Source organism: Brachyistius frenatus, unplaced genomic scaffold (genome assembly GCF_029030835.1).
Source record: "Brachyistius frenatus isolate BFR_SWC_R1_liver_20210118 unplaced genomic scaffold, ASM2903083v1 Contig_3, whole genome shotgun sequence".
NCBI classification, from domain to species: domain Eukaryota; kingdom Metazoa; phylum Chordata; class Actinopteri; family Embiotocidae; genus Brachyistius; species Brachyistius frenatus.
Genome location: NW_027210602.1, coordinates 3,266,203 through 3,294,181, shown reverse-complemented (window position 1 = coordinate 3,294,181; position 27,979 = coordinate 3,266,203). Strand labels below are relative to the sequence as shown.

Genomic DNA, 27,979 nt, shown 5'->3' with positions numbered 1-27,979 from the left:
AAAGGATTTTCACACCATTTTATTAGCAACAATGTGTCTGTTAGTTATATATTAGAAACAAGGACAGAAACATTTCTGCTGAACTGCACTGAGTCTGAAAAAAACAGCTGGATCATAAAATAAAGCAACTAATTCAAATACTGTAAGATAAAAGCAACACTGCATTTGAATATACACTTGTAATAATCATAATAATAATACATTTCTCTTATAATTCTTTATGGCACTAAATTTCCTGTGCAACTGTCACATAGTTTCAGTTTCAAAAATAAGAACATTGAGAACTAATGTATGTGCATGTGTGTCTCTGTGTGTGTACTTATATGGCTATGTTTGTGGGGACAGTTTGAGTTTTAGACCTTGGGAGTGTGGACATTTTGGCTGATCCACACTTTCTGACACACTTTCAAAGGCTGTTTGAGGGTTAAGACTTGGTTTTAGGGTTGATATTAGGGTTATGGTAAGGGTTGGGGTGAGGCATTTTAGGGCAAAGGGACTAAGGAATACATTATGTCAGTGAATATCTTCGCAAAGTTACATTTACAAGTGTATGTGTGTGTGTGTGTGTATTGTGGCCTAGTGTATTTGCAGGAAAGCAAATGTCACGAGGAAAAACTTAAAACAAAATTACTCACTGTTTCACCCCCTTCGGGGAAAATAAATGAGCATGATCGCTGATAAAATCAACAGAGAGACAGAAAAAGAGAAAGATGAGGGTACAACAGCATTTACCATCCATTTGAGAGAGATAGATAAAGATGGGTGGGGGGGGCTCCAAGAAGGACAATCCAATCAGCTTCAAGCCCCTCACACAACCACCAGCAATTTGAAATCAGGCTGTAAATAATATCACTCATTGATCGTATGTCCTCTGTCCATAAATTTCAGCCACTCCTTCTCCAGTAAGAATTTCAGCCACCCAGCCAAGCTGGTCAGCTAAGAGCAGAAAATAAAAAAACAAACCCAAGAAGGAACTCTCTGAGTACCTCAGCGCAAGAGCACATATTCCTCAGTCCAACGTGTCGAGAGAGGAGAGAGGCTGCAGTGTATGTTATGGCCAGTTAAATATTTATAGATGTGCCTTTAAAGGTGAATCTTAAGCCCAAGAATCCATATATCAACAAATCAGAGACAACACAAGGAATGCAGTGAAAAGTCCACAAACTGAAACTTCTGTGAAGAACTGTAATGAAGATCACATTGAAGGTTAGAATTGTTCCATTAAAACTTTCTGCCTCTCTGACTGCCACTTTCAACATTAGTCTGTTTTATGGCATTAATTGGTAAAATAAACATTTACAAAATAGTTGGAAATCCATTTAATTTCTCAATGTGTTTGGGTCATTCTTTGCCTTAACATGAATTTAGGGTAAAGTTGCACGTGGAAAATAATACAATCTCTTCACCCTTTACAAGAAATGGTTAAAATGTTATTGCAACCCACCTCTGGGTTCATTATACATAGGGATGACAGACTGTGTTTAATTGTATGGAATAAAAATTCTGGTATAACAATTGATCAAGATATACACACACACACACACACACACACACACACACACACACACACACACACACACACACACACACACACACACACACACACACACACACACACACACACACACACACACACACACACACACATGCATGCCAATACACTCACATATATGCACACAAATGCAAGAACCCAGTCCCCTTTGGCACCTAGTCCACCCTGCCTGCAACAACACAGAGGGTTACTCTTCCCAAGTGTAGAATACTGTTTATACACTGTGTGTTGTCAGTAGACGCTCAGAGAGGCGTCCTCCATCAAACTGGAGACCCCTATGAAAGGATGTGGAAAACAAGCAGGAATTTACATCTTCTGTGAGCCCTTTATGTCTTAAAATATTATGGCCTTAGTTAAGTTTACCTAAAAAGTCTGTGGACGGCAGCTAAAACACGACACCAACCCTCCTCCTCTCCTCTGGTCATGAGTGATGTTTCATAATCTCTATAATCTGTGGATGGAGAAACAGACAGACTATCCCATCATAGGAGAGGGAAACAATGGACTTCCCCTAATCATATTTTGTTTGTAGCAGCTTGGGAAGAGAGAAAATCCTTCCTGATTATGTAATTTTGACATGACAGGAATCTGCCTTTCTTTCAGCCCATGAGAAGAAGAGTCCAGACGAAGTAGGGCTACACAGACTTTCGCAAATTCCATTCTTTTTGTTAAAAAATAATTGTTTGAAATAAAACAAAACAAATTTACGTTGTCGATAATTTAACATTTTTAAATACTTTTAAAATACTCTATAATGGACCATGTGTAAGATCATGGAATTGAGCATAGTACCTTTGAAAAAACTGTCCTGAGAGCCATCTGAGTCCTCCATTCTGCAAGAGATGACTGGTAGAATGAGACCAGACTAGACCAGAATAAACAGGTCAAGATGACAAAAACACAGTCTGACTCAAGCCCAGTCCATGCCTAGGCCATCCCAACTCATTTGAGCATAAACTTACATTGAGTTTCAGTTTCACCCAGCTAAACATCAGTGCTGATGCTACAGCTGCGTGTGAACATGTCCCTCATGGTAACTGAGCGGGCAAGGTTTGGTTTACGGTAGTTTGAGATGTTTACAGGCACTGGCAGGTCCAGATCCTGCTGCTGGACGCTGCGATAGCTGATCCGGTCACCTCCGTTCCTCAAACCATCTGGTTGGTGGTGGAGCTGTGGCTGAGGGGGCTGGAGGTAGAAAGGCAGCTCATAGTGTGTACAGGACGGACAGAAGGTCTGTGACCTTGTCAGTTTCCTGGCCAGTGGCGGGGTGGAGAAAAGGGCAGGGCCATTTGGGATGGAGGAGGCGGCGGCCGTTGCCGCCACAATGTTGTGATTGGAGTGAACCGGCGGGAGGCGGGACGTAACGGCAAAGTCTGGCTCCTCCTCCTCCGACTCCGACTCTTCCTTCTTACAGCAATAATACTGATGGTGGAATAAGGAGGAGAGTGTGAGATCAAGAAAGATGATGGTAAGAAAGATGAGAGAAGAACAAGGGAAGGAGAGACAGGGAGAATAAGTACCAAATGATGTAAAATGTAACACAGTGAGAGAGATATCAGCATGACCACTTTATTACATTTTCCCATGAGGTGTTCTCTGTCCAAGATGTTCGCGTGTGCTCTCAGTGAAGCTGCAGTGTGTACCACAGTATGATGTCATAACAGGTTTTCATCTCTAATCATTTTATTGTGCTAGGACTAGTTTGCACAGACTCATTTACAGACTCTATCTTTCAGCAGAGAATATGAGGTTGCTATATATGGCCTAGAAATGATAGCTTTCACTGGCATCTGGCCAGCTAATATTAAGACATAATTTGGGGATTACATTTGATCCTAAGAACTGTCTTAAACTCTAAATTGGAAGCATCATATTATTTCCCTCTAGCTGTTACCTTATTTCCAGATGATTTTAGTAAATTAACTGCTTGCTTTTATCCAAAAGAGCTTTACATCTTGCTTATTATTTATCTAATCACTCACACTCTCATATCAACAAGAGAGCATCCATACACCTAACCTGACTATCAGGCTGCGTTTTGCTCAAGGGCATAGGAGACATCTAGAAGTTAGTAAATGTGTCAGACTCTGTTCAAAACTTCTGCATCGTCACACGTCAGGTGTTAGTTTGGCAATAGCCTTCGGGTCTGACTTTTTACATACATATTATACATATTAGTGGACACGTTATTGATTATCAACCCATTTCAGTCTTCTTTTTAAACATCAGTAAGCCATATATTTGACATGAATGTAACTGATGACTACTTGCAATATACACAAATTTCTAGTACAAATTACTCGGCATGTCAGCAAAAAAACTACAACATAAAATCCATGAAATCCATGAAATCCAAGGAACTTACTGTAGGTCACTACAATGGAATTGTAGTGAGGCACAGTTCAGGGTAAAGGTATGAAAACATTTCTAAAGCTTTAAGTGGTCCTGGTAGCCCCTTTGGAAGGAACTCCAATCATCTGGCTAAAACCCTCCCCACTGTAAAACATGGTGGTGGCAGCATCATGCTATGGGGAGAGTGGGTAGAACTGAGGAACAACTGGACTGTTTTTCTGAGCCTTGATATCAAGGATGACATTCAGTGTTAAAAGTGGTTTTCGTTATGCCTCCAATCCACATCTGATTCAGTTGCATAGCTGTGAAAATACCTGCCAGTTTTTCAATTTGTGAAACAACTTCAAGCTGAATTTCACTCTGCGAAAAATCACTTTGTTCTGAGTGGGTGATTTCTACGGTTCACTTACAGGGTAACAATATAGATTGTCACAGTTAAAATTTGCACAGCTAAACAAGATGAAGCAGTTCTGGATTAAAAGTAAATTAAAGGATCAGCATTTTGGGAAATATGTAAATTTCTTAAAAGAGAAAAGATTGGTCATAGTATAAATAAAGACTAAAACAAGAAACAGCTAGCTTGGCTTTTTAAAATGTTAACAATATTGGCCTACCACTATCTCAAAGTTCAGAAAGCTACATGTCTTGTTCATTCAACTGGTACAAAAACAAAAGTGTAGAATAATTTACAAAAAATACTATAGCCAAGCCAAGTATAGTCTACACAACAATTTGTAAAGGCAAATCATTGTTTTCACACTTCAGTTTTTGTAGCTATTAAAGAAGCATGAGATAGCATGGTAATTATTGACTTTTAGGAGGTGCTGGCGGATGTTGTCGCCATTTGACAAAGACAGGCTAGTTTTCTGCCTGTTTCCAGTCTTTGTGCTAAGCTAAGCTAAGCTAAACTAAGCTAAGCTATACTAAACTAAGATAAGATAAGATAAGATAAGATAAGATAAGATAAGATAAGATAAGATAAGATAAGATAAGATAACTGGTTGCTCCATGTAGCCTTATTGGACAGATATGAGAATGGTATCAATCTTCTCATCAGTTTTTCACAAGGAGGTGAAAAAGCATATAGTCTACCCCAAAATGTTAAATTATTGTTTAGGAAACTGCTTAAAATATGAGGTGTTGATTCACTTGTCACTCAATATGTCCCAGTGATATGTAATACTCTTTTGCAAGGAATGGCAGTGAAACTATTATCGGGGATTACTTCAGTATATCATATAGTATATACTGTATGTCGGACAGAAACAACCCACACATAGGCCTACTTTAATAATTCTACAAATATCATGGCCAATGATGAAATACAACAAATGCAACGGAGGCTAAATGCCAGCTATGGTCTCACCTGCAGCCTACAGTAGCACAGTACTGCGATGATAAGGAGTAATATAACTGTAGCTAGAATTCCACCAGTGATGACCACTGTCCCGGCTGTCATTCGAATGACTCTCCATCAACACCCTGCAAAGAGCAAGAGGAGGGAAGGATGGGAAGAGATGGACAGAGAGAGAAAGAGTGGGTGAAAGAAGAAATGAAGGAGGAAAAAGCACACAATTCATCAGTACAGTGGCTTCATTAAGTAGATTATAACTGTGTGACATCTCAGTGGTGCTTATTGAATTATCCAGCAGCTAGGAGACATGTAATAGAATTATTCTACAAGTGCTGCTGATAAAATAGACGGGGCCTCACTGGAACACATAAAAACAATGAGTGTGAAAGAGGGGGAAATCAGTGTTTCAACAGCAAGACAACGATAAAGATTAAATGCAGAAATGACAGGAGAGCAAAGAAGTAAATGGTGTGAGAGAGAGATAGATAGATAGATAGATAGATAGATAGATAGATAGATAGATAGATAGATAGATAGATAGATAGATAGATAGATAGATAGATAGATAGATAGATAGATAGATAGATAGATAGATAGATAGATAGATAGATAGATAGATAGATAGATAGATAGATAGATAGATAGATAGATAGATAGATAGATAGATAGATAGATAGATAGATAGATAGATAGATAGATAGATAGAAGAGGAGTGGGTGGGAGAAAGTGGGATGAAGATGGGATGATGACAAAGTAAAACAGGGTGCTTGGTTGACAAAAAAGAAAACATATGTTACAGCCAGTGGTCTGAGTGAGGGAGCAAAAGGGCTACAAACACAACACATTTAAAACACCAAAGATGTATTAATACCAGCCCACTGTCAAAAAAACAATACAATATAATATCTATAAATATAAATACATATAATATCCTTGGTTGATGGTTTTAGTGATTGAGCCAATACGGTTACTGTATTGATATATCAAGTCACTGAATGTTTGGGGACTCTCCAGAGAGGGTTTTTAACATCACAGTGAAACAGCATTTCAGCACACTGTTGCTTCACTTAGATGCATCTCCCAATGAAACGGGGACCAATTAAAAGTCTCCACCAAAGAGACATTAGATTAAAGACAGAACATGCAGTCAGACTGGATGAATTATATGGCAAGTAAAAATTTGCAAACATGGTGAGCTAACTATTTTTCATTTTTGTTGTAATTCCATAATGAGCTGATACAAAAGAAAACCTACACCGGTGGTACAACATAATAATGTGAGGTACAGCACAAAGTAGACGGAGGGAATAATCGGGACCTTTATTGCATCAGTCAGCAGGAAACCTCCAAGTGGACAGTCGTGGGTGACCTGTGAATTCTGACCTTAAATCAGAGGTCACAACAAAGACATGTGGAGATGCTGACCCTAGACGTCGAGCTCATATTCATCAAGCTCTGCCAAATTACAGTGCAGCTCTGCATTTACTGTTATGTGTCTGTCTTGGCTCCATGTGACTGCAGATTTAGTATGCTGTGCTTATGTGCAGGTCACAAGCTATCCAACAATCTTCATGTGATCTAAGAGAGAGTGAAGTATTTTAAGTTTGTTGTACTACAGGGGAGAATGCCACAGAATGTCTTAAAAACACTTGCAGCAGCGTGACTGACTTGAGAGTGAACTGCCCTCCTCTTCAGCTTATTAGATCACTGCTTCCCTTTAATTGCTTCTCTTTAGTCTCGACTGGAGATGGATTAATTTTACATTTGTGAATAATTTTCTGTCATGTGAAAATTGTTGGCTTCTGTTGCCATATTTGGACAAGCAAACTTTTGATCCTCTTTGATATGGTGCTTTCAGATAAAGGTGGAACAGGAACAACACAGGGAAAAATATTTTTCAATCATTTATTCAACAGAAATATCAATAGATTATATATTTTTCTGTGGAAAGAAATAAGTACAGTACACCCTTGGCCCCAGAAACTATTACCCCGTTTAGCAGAAATAGCTTCTTGTAGGCGTTTTGCATAATTATCCACCAGTCTCTGACATTGGCTTGCTTACAGTTTTGTCCACTCTTCCATTGAAAAACTGTTTTCTTGCATGTACTGACCTCTATAAATCCCCCTACAACATTTTAATGTAATTTAAATCTGGGCTTTGACTAGACTATTCATTAACCACCAATTTTTTCATTTTTAGCCATTCCTTGGTGAATTAGCTGGTATGCTGTTATCCTATTGAAAGGTCCATCTCTGGTTCAACACTAACTTTCAGACATATAGCCTGACATTATATTTAAGCACACTGTGATACCAATGATTTAAAGGTGTAATAAATGTAGGGTGTATTGACTTATCTATGATAATAAAATGCCCCTTTTATGTGTCATTTGTATAATTGTATCACATGTATCTGTTGGGACTGTTTCAAAAAGGATCAAGTGTTTGCCAATATGCTGAAAAAGTCAACAATTTCCATTTGAAGTTATTTTCACATGGCTATGCATTAATCATAAACATTGTAATTATGAAATGAACAGGTAATAATGCAAGGCTGTCACATAACTGACAGTGAACATACATGAAAGCCTTACTTGATCATTCATTCTACAATCTAAACATCAGTTAAAGCAGAACTCAGGTATAAATCCTGCATGGAGGATAAACATCACTGTGCTGAACTCAGTATCAACATCCCAGTTGAGTATAGTCCCAAGTGTTCTGTTGCAGTCGTAATTGGGTGCGTCACTTGCACAATAGTACGTAGCAACATGTCAGTGCCAGCAGGATTTTCAGTCCAGATGTTTGGTTATTGTTACTGCAAAACATGTTTTGCTCATAAGCTCATATTTTGCCCATCACTGATATTATAAAAAAAACAATTTTAATAATGACTGCAGCATTTCTTGAAATAAATTGTGCAAATTAACAATGTCTCAACAGCTCAGCGCTTTCTATACACTGCAACTTACACAGGAAGCAGGTTTTCCAGTTTTTTAATTGCATTTCATGCATCTCATTTGATTTTGTGTGACCTCCATTTCAGCATCTATATTCATATTGCACACAGAGATTTTGAAATCCACAATAGTGAAATAAAAGTTTCAGAAATGCTCAGGTGCCTTTGTAAATCATGTTTTTTTAATAGTGTATTCAGTACATTAAGCATGATAATCAAAACACAAAAACATTCATCAAAAACTCTGCAACAAATGGGAAAAAATATGAGAAGGAAAAATGAGCAAATCATGTATTAATACAATATTTTAATAGTCAATGTTTTCCTTTTGTGGTGCCCTTTTGCCCTCTTTGGCATGTCTCATTTTTGTAAAAAATGTATGTCACACCTTTGTACTGTTTTCACCACAGTGGTGTGAAAATATTAAAAAGTTGTTATTCAATCTCCAAGTTAAGTAACATTCTTATATTATTTAGGGAAAAAACCCTGCAGGCACTTGACAGATGTGGGCGCTGACCTTTTTCCCTTCATTACATCCACAATCTGGAAGTGTCTCAGGACCACAGTAACACACTGCATTGTGAATAATTGCCTGAAACCAAAAATAGGCCAGCAGGCTTGTTGCTAAGCTATGACTCAATGGTGCGAGCCATTATCAGCATGAAAGCACACTGCAGTACAGGTCCGTGTTGTCAAGATGTAACTCAACTGTGACGTGGACACACCCTAAAATAAAAATATGAAAAAAGGAAGCAGGACTGACAAAGTTATGATGCAAAATATGGATTGTTCTGAAGTAAACATAAATAAACAGTCACATTTGGATTTCCTGCATTTCCAATATGGAGCTTATATTACTTTGTTCCAGTTTCTACTTTCACAACCGGATGTAAACAATGTCCAGCATAACATTAGCCTACTCACATTCACTTTACTGTAGCCTAAAGTGTGTGTGAGTGAGTGACTATTAGCTATTCACCAAGCCAAACAATCCAGCAGTGACCTTCTCACCCGGAAGCAACTCTAAAACAGGCTGAATTCCTCTGTGGCTTACTTGTCTAAACCACATTACTTTCATAGTGATATGCCTCTCCAGAGATGCTCTATAAAGTTAGAATGGATCAGAGTGTCTCTACAGTATATGTGCCCTGTCTCCAAACACAGTACAGTTACTCTTCACTCAAGCTGCAATACAGCTGGACTCTAATCCAATCTGCAAGCAACACAGTCCACCAACCAAATCAATACGAAGGAACAAAAAGAACAGAGCGTTTTGGCCCTAAAGACTCAGAGTCGCAGAAGAAGGTGTGTTGATTTAGGGACAATTTAGGTGTCTGGAAAAAGAGAAATTGAGGACTAGAGTTTGAATTCTGATGTTTTGGTGAATGTGAGCATTTCTGGTAAAATGCACTGCAGGCCTCTGATCAAATCTCTACTTCCTGCTTAAGTGAAATATACTGATAACTATAAGCTTAAAGCTGCACTAATAATTGTTTTTATATTACCAATTAATCAAATGACTAAGCATTTTAGCATTTTTTTAGCCCATTATATTTGGTTTTGTAACCTGCAGCTTTACTGTTTTGGTTCATTCCTATTGCTCTGATCAGGGTTGTTTTTGAATGCATTAGGCAGCTCTTTTAAAGGCCAACTATATACCACCTTAACAGCACAAAATAGCTGACAGGGAAACTTCTGAGTGACTAGTAGGTGAATTAAGTGAAATACTTAGCAGTAAAATAACCTGATATTTCCTTCAGTGGAGAACAAAACTGAACTAAATGGAGAGGAAATATTGGACAGGCATTGAGTGGACAGAAATACAACTCAAATGAATGATAATGTTACTCTTTACATCTTTTGTGTCTGCTGAATGTGTAGGAAAGCAAATGTTTACTTAGTTTATGTAAATGTTGTGGCCAAAAATCAGTTACTGCAGGTTCAAGTTAAAGCTTTGTTAAATATCAAACATGTGAGACAGACAAGCATGGGACACAAAAACTGATTGCTGTGCTGTTTTGAAAGAGCACAAACTAACTTTACTCAGCCTGCAAGTCAGCATTTGAGAGCATGCAGGCACAGATTTGTAAGAGCAGAATTAGATTTGAACATGAGGGAGGACAGAATCCTAAGCATTGCAGATGATCTGAGTGTGTGAGAGGAACTGTGTTGGCACATTTGAGCGAACAAGACAGATTCTCGTTGTGAATTCGTCGTGATTGATATTGTTAGGCTCACTTTTGTTTGAATCCCCTGAGTGCAAACTCAGACTCAGAGCAGAGCTTCACCTGTTCAATTTGATCTGGAAGAGAAAGGTCATGCAGTAGAAGCTTTCAAAATAAAAGCTGAGACAGTTTGACCAACAGATGGAGATTGTTGGCAAATGATCTTGTTTATCAGCTTTCGCAGCTTCTGAGTAATTCTGATACTCAATTTAAATTTAAAAGCAATGTCTACATACAGTATATATCAGAGTGTGCTTGTCTTTATGAATAACATTATTGGCTTTCTAATTTTTTTTTCTGATGAGACATTTATGAATGAGGCTCATTGTCACTTCTGTACAGAACGAACCCCTCAGAAGTCTAATGAGTCTCATACGGAGTGGTTGGGTTTGCTTTGATCTAATCCAACTCCATGAGTGTTTAAAAATTCTAATGATTTCAGAAATAAAACATTATTATGGTCTGCGGTTACATTCTGAATAACAGCCTTTTCTGAAAATTTGTGGCTTCAATCCAACATGCAGTATGGATAAATAAAAGACCAGTGAGGCTGGAATCAGTTGGAACACCAGAATTTGACTGAACTTCAATCTACATTGCAAAGCCACATATCAATATTAAAGTGTCAAATATGTAAATCATATGTTTTCTAAACAATCCTAAACATGTGCCACCAATCACTCCTTGCCAAGGAGCAAAATATTAAAAAGCTGACTCGTAAAAGACATGATGCAGACGTCTGCATATCATGAGCTGTTGCAGTTTGCTGGAGTAAATGTCGAAATCGAGCTCGTGATCTCAGGTACTCAGAAGTTACCAAAACAGCTGGAGTAAAATGAGATTAAGAAACGAGCACATTAATTATCAGCACTGCGTGCACAAATTTGATTCTGGTCTCACAAATTTATCCCTGCATGCAAATGTTGATTTGCAGAATAGGTACTCAAATTTTACATTTGTGCACTCTAAAAACTTGTCGTTGATATACTTCCATAGAAAGTAATTAAAATTGTATAAACATAGACACACACACAGAGTGTTTTAACTATCCTTGAGTACACACACACACACACACACACACACACACACACACACACACACACACACACACACACACACACACACACACACACACACACACACACACACACACACACACACACACACACACACACACACACACACACACACATATGTACATGCAGCATTAGTCATTGTGCAGGCTGGGCAGGCACTGTGTATCTCCTGGGGCTCCATTAATCAGATCAGTGTGTGAGGGATGTGTTGTAGCAAGGCGACAAACAGTGTTAATCATTTAAACACACACACACACACACACACACACACACACACACACACACACACACACACACACACACACACACACACACACACACACACACACACACACACACACACACACACACACACACACACACACACACACACACACACACACACACAGTACGCACTTCACACTCCGTTGTGAAATAGTACTGGAGAAATTCAAACTGGTTCACTCAGCTCCTTTTACTGGTATTTGAGCACAGGAATGACAAGGATTTTGGGCACAAAAAGAATAGCAGTGGGCACACGCACACACAAACACCCACAAACACTCACATGCAATAATTTTAGTAGTAGCTAACATGCTCAGACAGTGGGCTTTGGAATAAATTGCCACGCTTCGATGAAACATGGCAGGGATCACAGCAGAGGTCTTGCTCGGAATAATGTCTGTTGACAGGCTTTCAGTTCAATGGGGGAGAAGTACACAGTAGGTGGTGGATTCCAGTCATACACAAGAGACAATAACATGCCCCGAGAACAATGGGAAGAGCTCTATTACAATTGTAGCTGTCAAAGACTGATTTCACACACACGCCATATACAAAGACACCATGCATATACAGATACAGGATTCTTTGAGGAAAAAGGACAAAAGCCTAGGTTTCATAAGTATTTTTTAGCAAATGACGTAAGAGTGCTGAAGTTTTTACACCAAGAACTTGTGTCCAATCTCACAGTCAGAATTAGTAACAAATCTCCAATCTGTGAATACACAAAATGACACAATGACTAATGCTTCATCAAGTGTTCATCTATTTGATCACAGCTTTTTGTCCTCAATGAGTCTTTGTCTACCACAATAAACTGTGCAATCAGTGTGCATTCAACAGACAATCACCAAAATAATGAAAAGTTATTTTAAGTACATAACTTCCACATAAAGGTTTCAAAATGTCACTATAAGACACATATTTATTGAGATTTCCATTATGCAACATTCATCATATCGCATACTGATACATGATACGTACATAATATGCACTATAATAGAGAAAACAAAGCATCACTCTGGCCCACTTTGTGCACTTGATACTCTTTCTGTGGAACACAAACCTAATTTGGAGCCAGGATCTTGATATAAGTGTGGCAATATTACTGAACATATGAATGATGTTGATGACTATACATGCACCTTTGAAAATATCCCCAACAGGGAGATGAATTCACTAAATAAGGCTCATCAAGGCTTATTTAGTGAATCATTAAACTAAATGTAAGCAGTAATGTAGATCCCAAAAAACCCTCCTCTTCTATTCTCATAGACTGAAGTACACATTTTTAAATAAGCTGACAAATTCCTCCCTAAGCCTTATCATATTAGCCTCATCCACATCATCCTGTCTGGCTGCACTGACCCTGAGTGGAGCACTGCTCGACTCTCCCTTCCTGACTCACCCTGTTCCAGCATAAAATTTCACCAGGCACACACAAAAAAAGTCTTTTTCCACCATTTCTTTGTGTCCCTGCACTCACCTCCGAGAATAATGACAACACACACCAAGCCTCAGGTAAAACTCTCCGATATCTTATCCCTTCACTGAAAAGCACTGACCAGTTTAGCTCATTCCTAACCCTGACCTTGAATCAAGTACCGGGGAAATCCAAAAGGCTGTCAGCTAGATAGGGAATATAGGGTTTTGGATGAAGTAAAAAATGAACTCGTTGTCACTGGTAGCCATAAATGCAATGGTTTTCATCCATCCCATTGCTTTGGAAACATTTCTGTAATTAGTGCCCCCCATGTGAATGATATATCATAAAAATGTCTCTCAGCTAGTATGAATATAGCACCATGTGGACATTTGAAAATTCTTAACGGCGACCTGGGGGTCTCTACATTTAATTATGTAGCTCGCTAAATGTCTCCCATCCCTCTGAATGACCTTGGTTCATTCAAATTACAGGCTGATGTAAGATGTGCTGCGTGCACTGAAGCAGTGGAGCATGACTGGTCCATGACATACTTTATTTTTAGACAATCTATACGGTAGGCTTTTCACCAGAGTCTCAACTCATTTTTGAGAATATATGGTAAGGCCATGGTACCAAACAGAAATGGTAAGACAAAAAATTACTGAGATTTTTTTTAGTCTGTTTCTATAAAGGTGCTTTGGGTTTCCTCTCAGTTTTTGTATTAATCCACTACAATGAATATTGATGCAGGGAAAATGTATGGTATTTCTGTAGCAATGTGTTGAAAATATGCTTTAAATTGACTATGTATAATCAACAGGGTATCAAGCCAAAGCGCATAATACACCCACCAGTCCACTAGATAACAGCGTGTCAGTGTCACAGCTTTGTCTCTGCTAGGTGTCAAAAACCATGTGGTTTGGTTCAGGAAAACAAAATGACAGGGAAAACACAAGGTTAGGTTTAGGGGGAAAAAAAGTGGTTAAATCAAGGAAAACAGAACCACATGGTTAGGGGTTAGCCAACAAAACTACTTGGTTAGGAAAACATTTCTTGACAGTAAATCCATGTCATCTTCCCACAGATTAGAACCCTTGTCTTCCGGTTGGAAGTGTACGGTTTTATCCATTCAACCACCCTCAACTTTAACACCTTTGTACGGGATGAAATGGGCTGTGTCATGTGACATGTATCTATATTTCACAGGATGCAGGGCCAACCATCACACTGACATGCTGTTCTCTAGCCTAGTATCACACATACTGGGCTAATTTAATATACAACACATTATTATTGCTTTCTTTGGTAAATCACAAGTCAGTTCAAAGCCATCAACAGTCTGCTTTAATTTGCCGATCTTTGCCCTCTTAGCTACAAATCTCATTTATGATTGATGAATTGTAGCGCACACAATCAGTATGGGATCTAGTGCAACTGTCACCTGTGTTCACCACAGAGGAAGCAGATAGCTCTTCTGCAGAAACGTAATAGAACATGATTGTTAATGACTGTAAGTGCTGTAGCTTTTGGAGAAAATCATATTATGAGGGGCTGCCATTATGTCTGTAAAAGAAGCAAAGTTAAAAAAAAAAAAATTGTTTCCACGCCTTCTGTGGTGTGTATGTGTCTCTAAGATAGAAGCAGACCAACTTCTTATTTCTCTGCACTTTTAAAAAGAATGTGGTTTAAACTATGTAGAAGCAATAGTTTCCTTTTCCCACTTTGAAATGTCTAATTTAGTGTGGATGAAAATCTAGCAAAGTCCTGAAAGGATGACATCTATCTGTCTGTCAGACTAACACTTATTGTTCTGTCCCAATGAATAGTTAAAGAAAATTAGCTTTCACTTTCAAATCATCTCAAAATAATTACATATAATCACGCTTTGTCAGTCTGCCACCGCACTTCCTGTTCCTCCCCTCAGCCATACTATGCTCTACCCTCTGCTGTGCAAATAATACCACTAGTCTGAGTATGACAAGCTATAATCTTGGCACCAGCAGGAGCTGACGTTGGCTCAGAGATATTACACTTCTTTGAACTTCATAGTTGATGGATTGAAGAACAGTTATTAGCTCTGAAACCAAGTCAGTATCAGGTTCAACTCTCGTCATGGAAATGCCTGGACTTAAAGGGCAAGCTCAGAGTTTTTAGTCTTTTGATTTTAGTCGAATACTTTTGCAGACATTTATGGCGAGAATGGCTAAAGGTCAAGAAAACAGCAAAGCCCCCGAGCCAAGGCTGTTAGATACATACAGCAATCAAACAAGAATGGCAACTAAGAGAATATAGATAGAATATGACTTCTGTATGTGATTATGTATGTTGGTGCTGTACCTTTGTTTAATATGCAAGTCTTTCCTGAAGCAAGTGCACATATTTGTCTGTCTATGTGTGAATAGTGTTGGAATTTTTGGGTGAATTCAGAAGACAATATTTGACAGACAGACAGACAGACAGACAGACACACACACACACACACACACACACACACACACACACACACACACACACACACACACACACACACACACACACACACACACACACACACACACACACACACACACACACACACACACACACACACACAAGACCCTCTAACAACTTAACTCTAAAAACATAAGCCTTAGTTACTATTTGTGCTTAGTGCACTGCATAAATACACTAGACAAGAGCAGAGCTACAACTCGACAGCATCTTAAGTCTCAGTCTTCAGAAGTTACTGCTGTTTATGACACAACATCAGCCTGTTAAGTGATATTTATGTAAAGTCTCTATTAATAGTATCAATAACATTATGGAAAGCAATAAATAAAACCAAATCTCGTTTAATTCACCTTTGGCAATGCATAATCTCTGCGTGCTTGTCTGCGCACATAAGTGTGTCTATCTCATTCTGTTCTCTACTCTAGAATAAATCTATCCAATAAAATGAGCTGCTGTCTGTCACCAGTTTACTCCTGGTGTTTGAGTTCAGTGTCAGTCAAATCTGCCCCAGAGAAATTGCGGTGACAGAGGAGACAGTGTGCAGTAACACTCAGAGCTCTGTTCGGACCTCCTGGTGTGAAATCATTTGCCATGCAAAGACATCTATGATAGGTTAATACTTTACTGCAAAACACTTAAAGGTGTAATCATAAGTAAGGACATACATGGCTTGTGCATGCGCACACGCACACGCACACACGCGCGCGCGCGCACACACACGCACACACACACAGACACGCACGCACGCACGCACGCACGCACGCACGCACGCACGCACGCACGCACACACACACACACACACACACACACACACACACACACACACACACAGACACGCTGATAAGCAAACCCTCCCTCAGGCTACATGGTCTGTTCCACCCTCAAATAAATGTAATTCCTATCCCTTTTCTTTAATTAGATAAGACACCATTAAATTACATTTGTTCCTTAACACCTCACAATGAGAGTTCCAATTTTAGACTTTTCCCTGACTTTGCTCTCTCTGCCCAAGCAACAGGATGATACATAGACTTTTAGCTCTATTGTAAATGGGTTAGTTCAGTTAGTTTGGCTTGACTGGTGTAAAATGCATCCATGTGTGTCAGAAAAGCTGCCGACTGACATACATAACATACTCTACTGTGCCAGTCGTGATGGAAATCAATCACTGCAGTCAGAAAAGCATCTCTCTGCAAGAAGTTACTTTGCAGCTTACAGGTAATGTTAAGCTTTCATCCTTCATTTTGTTTGCTAGGGTGAGTGAAAACCACACAGTTACACCCAGTGTGACAGGTTGTCAACTTGTCAAACAAAAGTTTGTGGTGAACAGAAAGCATACACCCACATACAGTATATCAGCGTAAGGTCTTGAAAGTGCTACAAGTATTGTGCGAACACCTTTTTTTTTGTGGCATTACTGCACTTAGTTGAGCTTACCAAGCTGTAACACTTTTTACTTCACTATTCTTTTCAGAAGCACAAAACTTTTGTCTTACATATGTCCTCAAAAGCCCACACAGGACTTTTCATCATTTCTGGCAACGAGAAAAAAAAGTTGCTTCTCTTTTCTATAAAAGTCATTCATTCCTATTAATCAGAGAGAAAATAACATCTGCGTGACCCATGTGTGTGAGAGAAGAGAAGGTTGAAAGACAGGCAGGTTGTTATTGCAGACAGAGTCCGGCTCCTTTTATAAGTCAAGGACACGTAACCGGATCATAATGTCCTCATACTGGATAAGGGATATATCATCTGATATTTAATCTAAATGTATACATTAAAATGCACCATACAGTATCTGAGGGACGGACACACACGCACACACAAGAGGTGGTGTAGTGAAGGTCAAGTCCTATTATACCGTCTTAAGCTGGTTATCTCAGCGCTCACCACTACATAACCCCAGCTGCTACTGTTGATGCACACACCTGATGAAGGGTTCGTGGGAAGAGAAGAGAAGTTCTATGATTCTTTGTGCAACAAGATTCAACCAGAAACTTAAATGTGTATGTATTAATTTTATGAATGGGGAGGGAGTTATAAAACTAGTCCTGTGTGTGGATATTCTTTGTCTGTGCGAGGGCAGCTGGGCACCTGTGCCGCTTTGCTGTTATCTTTCATCTTTTTATATCAGCAACCATATCCATGGCACATTGCCAGTCTTCTCATTCGTTTGTTGTCATCTTTCTCTTGCTTTTTGCTTTTCACTGCCTCGCTGTCTGGCTGTTTCTTTCCCTATGGCCTCTCTCTGTCTATTGAGCCTGGTCTTACATTTTCTTTGCCGTCTTTGTCGCGGCCCCTGCTCTACACTACCTTTGCTCTTTGTCTGCCTTCAGCAGTGTGGACATGAGCCTATTTTAAACATCTCTCTGAACAGCAGTGCCACTCACAGGCAAATGCAGTGCCTCTGACACCGAGATGGATAGATCCCACTGTGCAACACTTTGCACATTCAGAGTCTGTCAAGCAAACATGGTATTTACAAGTCGTTACACAACTCAAAACAGTCTCAGGAGAGTTTGTAGTTGCTATGTACGTGAAGCATGGTTGAAATGCACTTATTGTAAGTCTCTTTGGATAAAAGCGTCAACTAAATGAAATGTAATGTAAAAAAAAAAGTAAAAGCACAGATGAAATCATCGCACAGCTGTGGCACATGACAAAATACACTGTGGGAAATTAAATCTACCAGAAAATTGTGAAAAAAAGTTTCATCAGTTAGGAGACTCACTTGAATACTTTGCATTCTTTGAAAGTACTCCTTCGCTTTTTCCCATTTAGACTTTTGGGATATTGTCTCTTTCTGTTTTCATTCCTATTTTCCTCTCTTTCTATGTGTCTCTAAAGACATAGCAAATTATTTCAGTGAAACCGAATGTAGGACAAGAAGTTTAGCTGATGAAGAGGGTGACCTGGTACCAGAAGGTGTGTTGCAGAGGAGACGTATAACAGCCATCTCTGACACAACAATTTGAGTATTATACCGCTGGAATGCCAATGACACACCTTAATATTGTCTGTCCTCTGACTGAATCACAAAAATACCAAAGTGGCTGAGGCAGGGGAAAAAACTACTTCAGGAAAATGCCACTTCACTGGCACAGACCAGAGGTTCATACATTGCATGTGCACATATTAGAACCCAATAAAACACAGCTATTGTTATAACAACAATATTACTACATTTCTTTTCCCACTTTTCAAGCAGCAACTAGTTAATTAGTGTGCAAATCAGTGTGCCAAAACTTACTTAAGATGTCAAATCCGGCACAGTGAACATCTGCTTTTATGGTTGTCACATTCAAATTTGTTGATTTGCAGTTGTACTGACTGTTTTATAAACTCTTCCTTGTTGTTGTGGTGATTTTCTTTTATCTAGGAAGAAAAATCCAGCTGAAAATGATTTATTTTCTAAAATCAGACTGAGTTATGTACAGAACTAAGAATTTGCCTTTTTCTTATCTGAAAAATTTGTACCAACAATCTACAGCTCACATCTATGTGCATGTGGCATCAAGCTCCTTTCAAAAGATGTCTTGAAAGGAGAAATTGTTCATGTCTATGAGTGTAACTGACATAAAGAGAGAAAGGCTCTAAAGCTTTTTAGTCTGTGTCTATTGCACATATACGATCTATATGTCCAAATTGACACGACAGTGGCAGAGAGCAAGAGAAGGCGCAGAAAGACAGAAAAAAAAGGAGAGCAAAAATTTAGAAATAAGCAGAGAACAAAGAGGAAGAAGCAAAGTCAGCAGAGGGCACCTTTGACAGGATGAGAGGAAGTATGCACATGTCCAAGATTAAATGTAAACGCGGTTAAAGGAAATGTGTTAAAAGGCTCAAGGCTGGTGATTGCTTGGTTGTTAGTGCTAATGGTCGGTGCTCAAGAGGCAGTGTGTGTTAGAGGATAAATGTGTCTTCAGTTACTATGGCAACCGGGCTATTACAGACTGACATTTTACCATCACCTTTTCTGTTTTTGGAGTGGGTGGTATATGCTTAAAAGATGGAATGCAATTGTACTTTAACTAACTTTCCCCAATTTACTCACTGTATGCTCATCTATAAACTGATAAAAAAAAAGATGCATTGTGCTTTCAGGCAGAACCGGACATTGGAAAGAGAGAAATTTATGAGTTAGAAACTCTCTTCTAATGTGCACTTTTGTTATGATCAACTTTTATGGCAGGGCAAGTAATAACCTTGCTGAGCTTGCTTGTTCTTTTTTTTTCCTTTTTACTTCATCACTTTCCAAAAGGAGCATGCTGACATTTGCAAGTTTATGGTCTTAAATTTAACATCATACAGCTGAGCCTACATGCTCCAATGATGAGCATGAAGGATTTGAAAAAAAGCTTTGGTCTATGAAGTTTGTAATGAAAATGCCCTCAGGCTTCCTTTAAATAAATATTGTAGATTAATGCACATTGTACACCGAGTTTAAGCAATACACCGTCTGCCTTTATGTTCGATGTGTAATATACAGTATGCACCATGCTGCAGGCCTTATGTATAGACAGACAGGGTAGTTGGACAAAGCTTAAGGAAAAATGCCATGTTTTTATAACATACATCTTATGCTTGTAGCTTCAGCCATCAGTCCTAATGGGTCTTATAACATTTTACCCTCTAACATCAGGCTGAGATGTGGGAAGTCAACACCACTGAGGTCCAGTTCGTCAGGTAACATAAAAATCCCCAGTTTTACATATTATCTTATTTTTTTGGAGGTTCAAACATACATCATTCTTAAACGGATCTTTGCAGATATACCTCTATGATAAACTTCTTTCCCACTTATTCCAGTTAATTGGGGTTTGAGAATGTACAGATTGTGACTGCAATGAGTTACTGTAATGGACATTTTAGGTGTGCTCACCACATTTACATCACATTAATTTGTTTCAGAGAGGTGGGATCCACTGCTGGTTTGTTTACAACTCGTTTGATTATCTGACTGATCACTTTGCTTGGCCTAATTGTGAAGAGAATCTAGTGATGCCATCCTCCCTGATCTATTAAGTTGAGTAAAATTATGTCACTATAACAATAATTTTGTAATGACTATGAAATTAAGTCAATCTTGGGAAAAACAACATCATTTACTTAATTGCACAAATGAGGGCTTCCGTTTAAAATATTAACTCGAAGAAATATTGACACGATTAATTTCCTATATGCATAATCATTCACAGACACACAATCATAAAGAGCCACGCATTAGGTAGAAGCATGGTGGGACCCAAGAGAACAGCAGGTTTTATTCGGGTTCGTCCACACCCTCTTCCTGCTCTCCTTCCCCACCTCCCTCACCTCTCTTCTACTCTTTGAAATGAGCTTAATTTTTTTATAATCACTCACTTGGATGAGGGCAGCTGACCAATGGCTTGTGTACACGTACACACACACACACACACACACACACGCACACACACACACACACACACACACACACACACACACACACACACACACACACACACACACACACACACACACACACACACACACACACACACACACACACACACACACGTGTACTGGTGCCAGGACGTGTGTGCTGGTCATCATTGGGGTCTGAGTGTGTGCACATCCGTGCGTGAGTGTGATGTGTGAGCATGTCAGAGGGTGTAGCTGTGAGGGGAGAGCAGAACGTGGTGCTGAGGGGGAGGGAAGGATAGATGGGTGCAGGAAGGGAGGAACGGGTGGTGACTGTTTAACATGATCAGTGAGCAGCCATGTTCCCTTCCCCCAGTCTCCATCCATCCACTCTACTTCTCCTCTCTCCTCTTTATCCAAAGCAGATCCATAATGATTTGCCCTCCCAACAGTGAATTTTAAAGGTATTTATGATGACATGTGAGTACACTTTGCCCACACAAAAAAGTAGATATGCTGCCTCTGTATTCACTCTCAAGTTTTCACTCTATCACTCTTTAAACTTTCCCTCCTCTTCTCCATCCCTCTCTCCTTTTTTTATACGCGATCTTCTCTGTACACCTTTCTTCATTTTTTTCGTCAGTCATCTGTCTTTGAAATTTGCTTTTCCATCCTACTCATCTGCTTGTCCTTCAACTCCCTCTCCTGCTGTAGAGAATGGGAGGCTGGTAGAGCAGCAGCAGCAGCAAGCAGGCAAGAAACACACAGTCTCTCATAGTCATGCTCTGAGGGGGACTTGAGTGTGTGTGTGTGTGTGTGTGTGTGTGTGTGTGTGTGTGTGTGTGTGTGTGTGTGTGTGTGTGTGTGTGTGTGTGTGTGTGTGTGTGTGTGTGTGTGTGTGTGTGTGTGTGTGCAGGAGTATGACTGATCTCCCAGGGGGCCAAGGTTAGTCTGAGGGTCATTGCGGAAATCGCCATGGGAACACAAGCCCCGCCTTGTCTTGCATTGTTGTGGGCCCTCTAAAACCACAGCAAGCATGTATTTATTATCTTTCCAGACTCTACTAGCTTTGAGTAATATTGTCTTATACTGAGAGAATTTCACTGATATCACATGATATAATATGATATCATATTACAGACACTGACTGATTATATCTAAATTCACTGTAGCATCCATACAGCAGAGGACCCCCAAGTATCAATCGAAGTAAGTGTGCAACCTGCAGTCCTCTCTCTTCAGTCATCTATTAAAATTTGATTGCAAACTTGTAGTGCGCGAGGAAGCAGTGAACTATTTAGAGAGATTAGCTCAAGTAAACAGAAACAAGAGATGACATAAAAATCAATAACTTCACATCACTTCTGCTGAGTAGCAAACAATGAATATGATCAGTCCTCAATGTGTAGTTTAAGCACACAATAGAGCCTGAACTGAGAGTGAAATCTGGACTGTCAAACAGCACAATGGAGTTTTGAGATGCTAACAACGGGTACATATGCTGTGTTAATTACTACTTTGTTCCGGTTGAGGCAGAATGAAATTGTGCTTTTAGTAGCAAGCAGCATGTTTGCCCCAACCTCTTAAGATCAATGTATCCACTATAACTCTCTCTAAGAAGAAGGGGGGGGGGGGGAAATGGGGGGGGGGGGTTACGTAATAACTACTTCCAAATTGCTTTTAAAACAAACAAAGTGCATGGCAAAATGTATTTCTCTATATTTTGACAACATGAGATGTGAAAAAATCTTTTATGCTTCATATCTCCCAACAGCAATCTAGCCTTCTCAGATTCACTTGTTGTTACACATTTCAGCTTGGTCATCCACCATTTCATCTACAGTGTTTCTAAAACACCCAGTAGGTGCTGGGTTGCATCTTGTCCTCCACTCATTCCCTAAACAATGTTGTAATTTTGAATGGCATTTAATGGTATGCTTTAGCATAGCACGGCCTTAATGCCGCTTGAGATGAATTTCCAACCCTGCCTAAAAATATCTGCAGAAAACAGTTTGGATGTGACCATGGCTAACAGTTGGTGACAGTAGCTGTGGCTCACAAGCCATGCTGTTTTGTCAGCATGTGGTGAGACGGCCAGCCAGCAAGTGTTTCATACAAAGCACTGAGCCTCTCTCTCTCTCTCTCTCTCTCTCTCTCTCTCTCTCTCTCTCTCTCTCTCTCTCTCTCTCTCTCTCTCTCTCTCTCTCGCCTTTACCATCTCTTTCTCATCTTTCTGCCACCCTCTCTCTCTTTCTCTCCCCATAATACAGCCTAAATATCTATTTGTTAATTCAACCCATACAGTACATTCACTTCTCATGGCCATGGTGTAATTAAAGCCTCTGGAAGCACATTCTGCTTCATGTGTACGGTACTCACTGTTGGTATATAATCAACTATTCATGTTCTGGGTGAAATAGGGAGAAAAAAAAAAAGCAGATTCCTCCCATCAAGTGTGTGGTTCTGTCCTTGGTGCTGAAATAAGAAACTAGTCAAGCACTCTGCTTCTCAGTCCAAACTATCTATCTATCTATCTATCTATCTATCTATCTATCTATCTATCTATCTATCTATCTATCTATCTATCTATCTATCTATCTATCTATCTATCTATCTATCTATCTATCTATCTATCTATCTATCTATCTATTGTGCTTATTTCCACAATGAATCATATCAGGTATCGATTTTGACGCTGGAGCAGAACATGTATGACATGAAGAGCGAGTCTGAAACATTAGAAAAACACAAGGATGAAATCAAACGGTAGAAGACAAGCCTTACTTTCAGAGATAAGAAGAATTCGCCGGGTCACATCTAGGGTAGTGGTGGCTCCTTGGAGCTCAGGTCCCGACCTCGGCTGGTTTATAGTTTGTGTCAACCCCAGTCACTGACTAATGAGACCAATGAACAAAACAAAAAAAAAGAACAAAAAAAAGCCAAAATCTCGGGAAAGTAATGAACTAAACGCTGAAGTGCATGTGATCAAAGTGGAGATGGAGCTAATAAACCCCACTGGGCTTGATCCTCTTTAGTTCTTAATTAAGAAAAAAGAAATCACGTTGATATTCTTGGTCTGAAGACTACTTTTCCACACACAGTCTTGTCATTCGCATGCAAAACATTTTCAGTCCAATTCCAGACTTGCAGAGACACAACTGAAAAACACTCCAAAGGCGGAAAAATAATGAGCCGGGCTCCAGTAGTAATAATATCTGTTGAAGATGTGTTTGGAGCAGGCAGTCAGCAACACACAGTTCCATCCACCGCTTGTCTGGAGTTGTTTGAACAGCACAGGCTGGTTAACCGACGCTGTCCGCAAAAGAAAATACTCCTACGCAAACATCATCAGCAACAGCAGCAGCCTCGGCAGCATGCGTGTTGGAGGAGGAGACAGGATGATAGAAAATTTCACCATCTCCATTTCAACAACCAGTTTCCCACCGTCCGCGGAGGTCGAGGTCAGATATTTGTTCTGCTCCAGGTTCCGTGGCCGATCGGGCTTCACCCCCCCTCTTCCCTTTTACTGTTTCTATCAATCTATTTATCTATCTATCTCATCCCTCACCAGTGCGCTCATCTTACTGCATGTGGGCTCGCTTGCTTTTCGATGTTTGTCGACAAGCAAGCTGTCCAGTCGTGGAGGGCTTCAAAGTGTCTGCAGCTGGCTAGTCCCAGAGAATATGAGCTGCTGTTGATTTGATGCACGGCTGTTGGGTTTCCGTATAATTGCTGATTCTTGCAGAGCGACGTCCGCCGCTGCGCGGAGACGAGCGAGATGCGCTTTAGATCCAGTGGTGGCTCTCAGTGCCTGCAGACCCAGTGAGTAACTGCAGCCTGGAGTGTACAGACTGGGAGATGGCGCTTTAGTCACAGGCTCAGATTGGCTACGGCTGCTAGAGAGAGGGCGAAATCATTTTTTTTAAAAAGGACAAGATGCTGGTCCTTTTTTTGACCTCCGAACTGAAGTTTGTGAGCTGGTGGCGTTTGGCGGGACTTCAAGGCATGCAACGCGGCTGCTGCTGAGGTTTGAACAGAGAGATGTGGCCAAAAATTCCAAATATCTCGAGAACTCACAGGCACACACTAACATAATTACACTGCATATGAAGTGAGTTGTGTCAAGTCATCATCACAAGTCTGGAGAAAATAACTGAAAAAGTCAACGAGCTGTGGGGTGAAGAGAGAGAGTGTGTGTTTCCTTAGACCATCTCTGCCCCTGAGTGTATCACCAGCAACAATCCCACAGCCTACTGTAGCCTAAAACTGAAAGACAACCTTCACTATGTCCTCAGAGTACACTGGGAACCAGAAGCTGCAGCATCATTTAAAGGAGATTCATTAAGCTTCCTACTTCCAGTCACCGTAGTTAATCATCCAATCTATATGCTTATGTGACAGCCAAATCTGTAATTAAAAAATTACACCTGTCCTCTGGCCAAGGTTCAGCCAAGTTGGAAAAACAAACTGGAGCTCTGTCTGGAACATAACGTTCATTAAACTCCATTAGGACGAAGGACACAACTGTCCCTGGAAGGATCATTTTTCTCTCAGTGTACCTCCCCCTTTCTCATGTCCTTTCACTCTTCATTTTTCTCTCGCCCATCTCCTTCCACCCAGCATCTATCACTCTGCTTCCAGACTACAGGACGTATTAGGATTCTATCCATGGATGTGAAAGAGTGTTTCCTACTTGTTACCCTCTGTGATGTGATCCATGTCCCTCTCTTAGTGCCACAACAGTCCCTCCTTGTCAATCTCTGAATCACAACTTTTTTTTTCTCCATTTCACTGTTTTTCTCTCTGCCTTCACTCATCGTCTCCTCTAATTATCCAATCCACCCTGACAACTACTCGCCTCTGCCATTTAGATCAGATGAGGGGCAGTTTGAGGCAATGTTAAGGGTGGCAGTGTGAGTTTTTATTGCATTCATTATTAAAACTCAGAAGTGGAGATTAGTGCGCATTGAGAGTCTGCAAGTGTTTAAATATTTATATTAGCAGAGAATGAGATGGCTGGATTGGTCATGTCGAGGTGAATTCAGCTTTTATCCATTTCTCCTTTTCTCTTTCGGTGTGTGTGGACATACTTCCACAGGGAACTGTTCTTGGATCATTACTATTCTCTATCTACATGCTGCCTCTCGGTCATATAATTAAAAAAAAACCCACAATATCAATTACCATTTCTACGCCGATGATACACAACTATATTTCTCCTTTGACAATAACCACACTAACCAACTAAGCAACCTCCACATGTGCATTGCAGAAATAAAAAAAACTGGAGGGCATCAAACTTTTTACAGCCAAATTCAGCGAAATCAGAAATGATCATCATAGGTCCAGACTTATCCCAAAGTAACATTTCCTCCCATCTTAGTTCCCTCTCAGCTAACATTGCTTCCTCCTGCAGAAATCTTGGTGTAATCTTTGACAACCATCTCAACTTTGACCAGCACATAAACTCTGTTGTCCAATCATGCCTTTTTCAACTCGGGTAAATCTAAAAACTGAGGTCATTTCTATCACCCAATAACCTAGAAACAGTAATTCCTCTTTTCATCTCATCCCATTTAGATTACTGCAATGCACTGTACTCTTGCCTAACACAATTTAACATAAACAAATTTTAACTCATTCAAAATGCAGCAGCCATACTCATAACCAGGTCCAACAGGTGAGAGCACATTACACCTTTTTTAAAATCACTTAATTGGCTCCCTGTCCATTTTAGAATAGATTACAATTTTTTAATGATCACTTATAAGGCTCGCAGGGGGCTGGCGCCTGAATATATAGCTGACCTCCTGTCCCCCTACGAGCCTACATGCAACCTGAGATCCTCTGGTAGGTCGTTCCTGACCATACCCCAAACTAACCATAAAACTAAAGGTGACTGGGCGTTTTGTGTTCGGGCCCCTCAGTTATGGAACGACCTACCAGAAGAGATCAGGGACGCTAACACCCTGTTATCTTTTAAGTCACTCTTAAAAATTCACTATTTTAGAGTTGCCTTTTGTTGACTGCATTTTTGATTCACTGTCTGTTTTATTGTCTGTTTTATTTTTGTTGTATTTTATCATTATATTTTATACTGTTGCATATTCTGTTTTAAATGTATGTAAAGCGCTTTATGACTTGTTTTTGAAAAGCACTATAGAAATGAAGTTATTATTATTATTATTATATACTACTCTGTGTGTGCGAGTGTGTGTACGCATCACATGCAATCACAGTGACGTATGTCAGAGTGGCTCTGCTCCACTCATGTTGATAGCAACTTTAGTTTTTGCTCAAAATAAAGATTCAATTGCAGAATTTAAATGAAGCTTCCATTGTATTATCAGTGGGAGCAAACAATAATATCAACTTTAGTATAATTTAATACAACTGAGTGCAATCTTTTTGTCAAAGCTGGATCACCAGTCCGGCAAATGGGGGATACTGTGTTGGAGCCCCAGACCCCAAGGGGCCTTGAATGTTCCAGGATCACTGCATTACCTAAAGTAACGTTACAAAGAAGAAATAACACAATCTTGAGTAACAGAAAATGTGAATTGTGAATAACATTAGCTAACGTGAGCAAACTTCATATAGATTTAGGCAGCTGCACACGACCTTAATCCTGCTGTTACATGTGGCCAAAACAACTGTTATACAGCAAATGTTAAATAGGCTCACTTAGAGTATAAACACAGTCAGATTATGTATTAGGAATAGCCAGATTTCTATTCCAGTGTTGCACAACTAACTGAATTTGGATTGTTAATTTTTACATGAATTATTTTACTTTTTCACAGTATTTGAAGTGGGCTGATACTCACCAGTTCTGGAACCACCTTTTACTCTCGTGTTCTATGAATTTTTCTCGCGTACTGGCCCTTTACATAAACTGCCAGC

At 39.7% G+C, this 27,979-nt stretch overlaps 1 protein-coding gene across 1 annotated transcript; it reads right to left on the bottom strand.

Annotated features, from left to right (window-relative positions):
* Window positions 1–4: 4 nt before the first annotated feature.
* Window positions 5–24,906, bottom strand: fam163ba (family with sequence similarity 163 member B, genome duplicate a). Its single transcript, XM_069703432.1, has 3 exons — window positions 23,861–24,906; window positions 5,271–5,386; window positions 5–2,974 (listed from the first exon to the last, which is right to left on the bottom strand). The coding sequence occupies exons 2-3, from the start codon at window positions 5,361–5,363 to the stop codon at window positions 2,537–2,539; spliced, it is 531 nt and encodes a 176-aa protein (XP_069559533.1). The 5' UTR covers window positions 5,364–5,386; window positions 23,861–24,906; the 3' UTR covers window positions 5–2,536.
* Window positions 24,907–27,979: the final 3,073 nt, after the last annotated feature.